At 32.0% G+C, this 2,557-nt stretch overlaps 1 protein-coding gene across 1 annotated transcript; it reads right to left on the bottom strand.

The window, feature by feature from the left end:
* Positions 1 to 367: 367 nt before the first annotated feature.
* LOC127123220 (acetyl-coenzyme A carboxylase carboxyl transferase subunit beta, chloroplastic-like) lies at positions 368 to 2,557 on the bottom strand. The gene is made up of 3 exons (XM_051053461.1): positions 2,221 to 2,557; positions 1,237 to 2,112; positions 368 to 1,086 (listed from the first exon to the last, which is right to left on the bottom strand). The coding sequence occupies exons 1-3, from the start codon at positions 2,555 to 2,557 to the stop codon at positions 452 to 454; spliced, it is 1,848 nt and encodes a 615-aa protein (XP_050909418.1). The 3' UTR covers positions 368 to 451.

Raw genomic sequence — 2,557 nt, 5'->3', positions numbered from 1 at the left:
CCTTCTGCCCAACAAATTAATTTTCTAGCAAAAACAAGCGATAAAACAGTTACTATAATACCCTTTACAGTCCCATCGTACAAAAATTGGACTAATATATATATATATTATATATATAGTAATCCTTTGAATATTCTGGGTTATCTTTTTCATATATTTAGTTGATTTTTTTTATGGAAAATAAAAGTCTTTTCTCAACATGAAGAAATAAAGAAGCCATTGCAACTGCCGAAAATAGTAGGCCTACTAAAGGAACAAAAAGGGATGGTAAGCTTATCATAAAATGGGATACCTCAATTTCATATCTTTTTATACATATTATTTTTTATTCTTATCTTATTACTTTACTCTTGTGTGTTCTAATTTTATTTTTGTATCATAGCCATAGCCTCTTATTTATTCGGATTTGATCTCGTCATCAAATTTGAAAAACATAAATAAAATGTCTGCATTAGTTTTCATTTTCAGTCCAATTTTCAGTCAAAGGATCGAAACCATGGAACTGAAATAACTCAGTTAAAATCTCCTTTAAAAGATGACGTGGTACGACTGCATCCAATAAGCCCTTGTCGAATAAAAGGTCAGCCGATTGGGAACCTTCAGGCACTTCCTTATTCAACAATTGTTCAATTACTCTTTTACCCGCAAATGCAATGGTTGCATTAGGTTCGACAATAATGATATTCCCCAACATCCCAAAACTAGCTGTTACCCCACCAGTAGTCGGAGATGTAAGTATCGCTACATAGAATAACTTTTGATTGATTTGATAATTATATAAAGCAGAAGAAATTTTAGCCATTTGCATTAAGCTCAAACTTCCTTCTTGCATACGCGCTCCTCCGGACGCACATACTATAATAAGAGGTAAAAGTTTATTGGTAGCATATTCGATCAACCGAGTGATTTTCTCACCCATTACGCATCCCATACTACCCGTTATAAACTCAGAATCTATAACAGCTAGTGCTAAAGGAATACCATTTAGTTGACCTATGACTGTTTGAACCGCCTCCGGTAATCCTATCTTTTCTTGATAAGAATCAAGACGATCGATATAAGATTGGTCTTTTTCCTTTTCTTCCTCTTCCGAATCCACACGATTTTTCGCAGTTTGCAAATACAAGTCAAGTTGATTCATAATATCTTCGAACAACCGGTTGATTTCCTCACGTTGATCTGTTCCTGTTTGAACCGTCTCCGGTAATCCTGTCTTTTCTTGATAAGAATCAAGACGATCGATATAAGATTGGTCTTTTTCCTCTTCTTCCTCTTCCGAATCCACACGATCTTTCGAAGATTCTTCTCCTGAATCCAATTCAATGGGATCCTGAGAAAGCATGTCTTTATCCAAACGATCTTTCGAAGATTCCTCTTCTGAACCCAATTCTTTAATTGAATCTAATTTAATAGGATCCACAGAAACCATGTCTTCATCCAGACGATCTTTCGAAGATTCCTCTTCCGAACCCAATTCTTTAATCGAATTAAATTTAATGGGATCCACATAAACCATGTCTTCATCCATAGGATTCCAAGTATCTCGATCAATCGAAAGGTCGATTCTATCTGAACTGCTCATTTTCAAATGCTCGCCACAGTGTTCGCAAATATTCATTTTGGGTCGAAAAAATTGCTTAAAATTTAGTCCATAGCAAGTTTCGCATTGAACCCATAAACGAGCTAAATTTTCCATACAATTGGGATCGCTATAATCTATTGGAACAAAAGTACTCTTCTCTCTATTTCTACGATATATCTCACTATATCTCTCATATATATCCTTTATATTAGTCTCATATATATCATCTCGATCGTATATACCATATATATCATTTGTATCATTTGTATCTGATATATCATTTGTATCATTTGTATCTGATATATCATTTGTACCATTTGTATCATTTGTATCAGATATATCATTTGATTCATTTGTACCTGATATATCATTTGTACCATTTGTATCATTTGTATCTGATATATCATTTGTATCATTTATATCAAATATAAAAAATGGATCATATATCTCATTTGTATCATTTGTATCGGATATATCAAATGGATCATATATCGCATTTGTATCATTTGTATCTGATATATCATTTATATCTGATATATCATTTGTGCTCCTTATTAAAATTATAATAGTACTTTGGACCTTATCGCAAATGTCACTATTAAAGTCAATATCCTCTTAGATTTGAGAATGAAGATAACTCTCAATGCAACGATTAATGTTATTAGTCCATTTATATTTAGTAATATTAGTATCATTAGTATCATAAGCATAATATATGTCATATATATTGCTATTACTATCCCTAACTGAAATTTTTTTATGAGATAATAAATTATCTATGTTGCTGACATCTGCTAAAGAATCAACATGGCTATAACTAGAATTTTCACTATTGTTCTTCCAACTATCAATGTTATTATCCATATCAGTTAAACTAGATGGGTCTTCATTTACACCATTATTTTCAATAAGACCAAAACTATCTATTGATTTACTTAAACCACACCTGTATTCTAAACCCCTATTAAACATCAT

The sequence above is a fragment of the Lathyrus oleraceus genome, chromosome 2 (genome assembly GCF_024323335.1).
Source record: "Lathyrus oleraceus cultivar Zhongwan6 chromosome 2, CAAS_Psat_ZW6_1.0, whole genome shotgun sequence".
Classification (NCBI taxonomy): Eukaryota; Viridiplantae; Streptophyta; class Magnoliopsida; order Fabales; family Fabaceae; genus Lathyrus; species Lathyrus oleraceus.
Note: the sequence above shows the minus strand (reverse complement) of the source record. Positions and strands in the feature narration are given on the sequence as shown.

What these genes read in the sequence shown, in the direction of transcription:
- LOC127123220 (XM_051053461.1), bottom strand. Translation starts at nt 2,557, where the DNA reads ATGATGTTTAATAGGGGTTTAGAATACAGGTGTGGTTTAAGTAAATCA. An exon ending in CATTAATCGTTGCATTGAGA is followed by an intron (nt 2,113 to 2,220) that starts GTTATCTTCATT and finishes ATGATATATCAG; the next exon opens with ATATAAATGATATATCAGAT. An exon ending in AGACCAATCTTATATCGATC is followed by an intron (nt 1,087 to 1,236) that starts GTCTTGATTCTT and finishes TGGATTCGGAAG; the next exon opens with AGGAAGAAAAGGAAAAAGAC.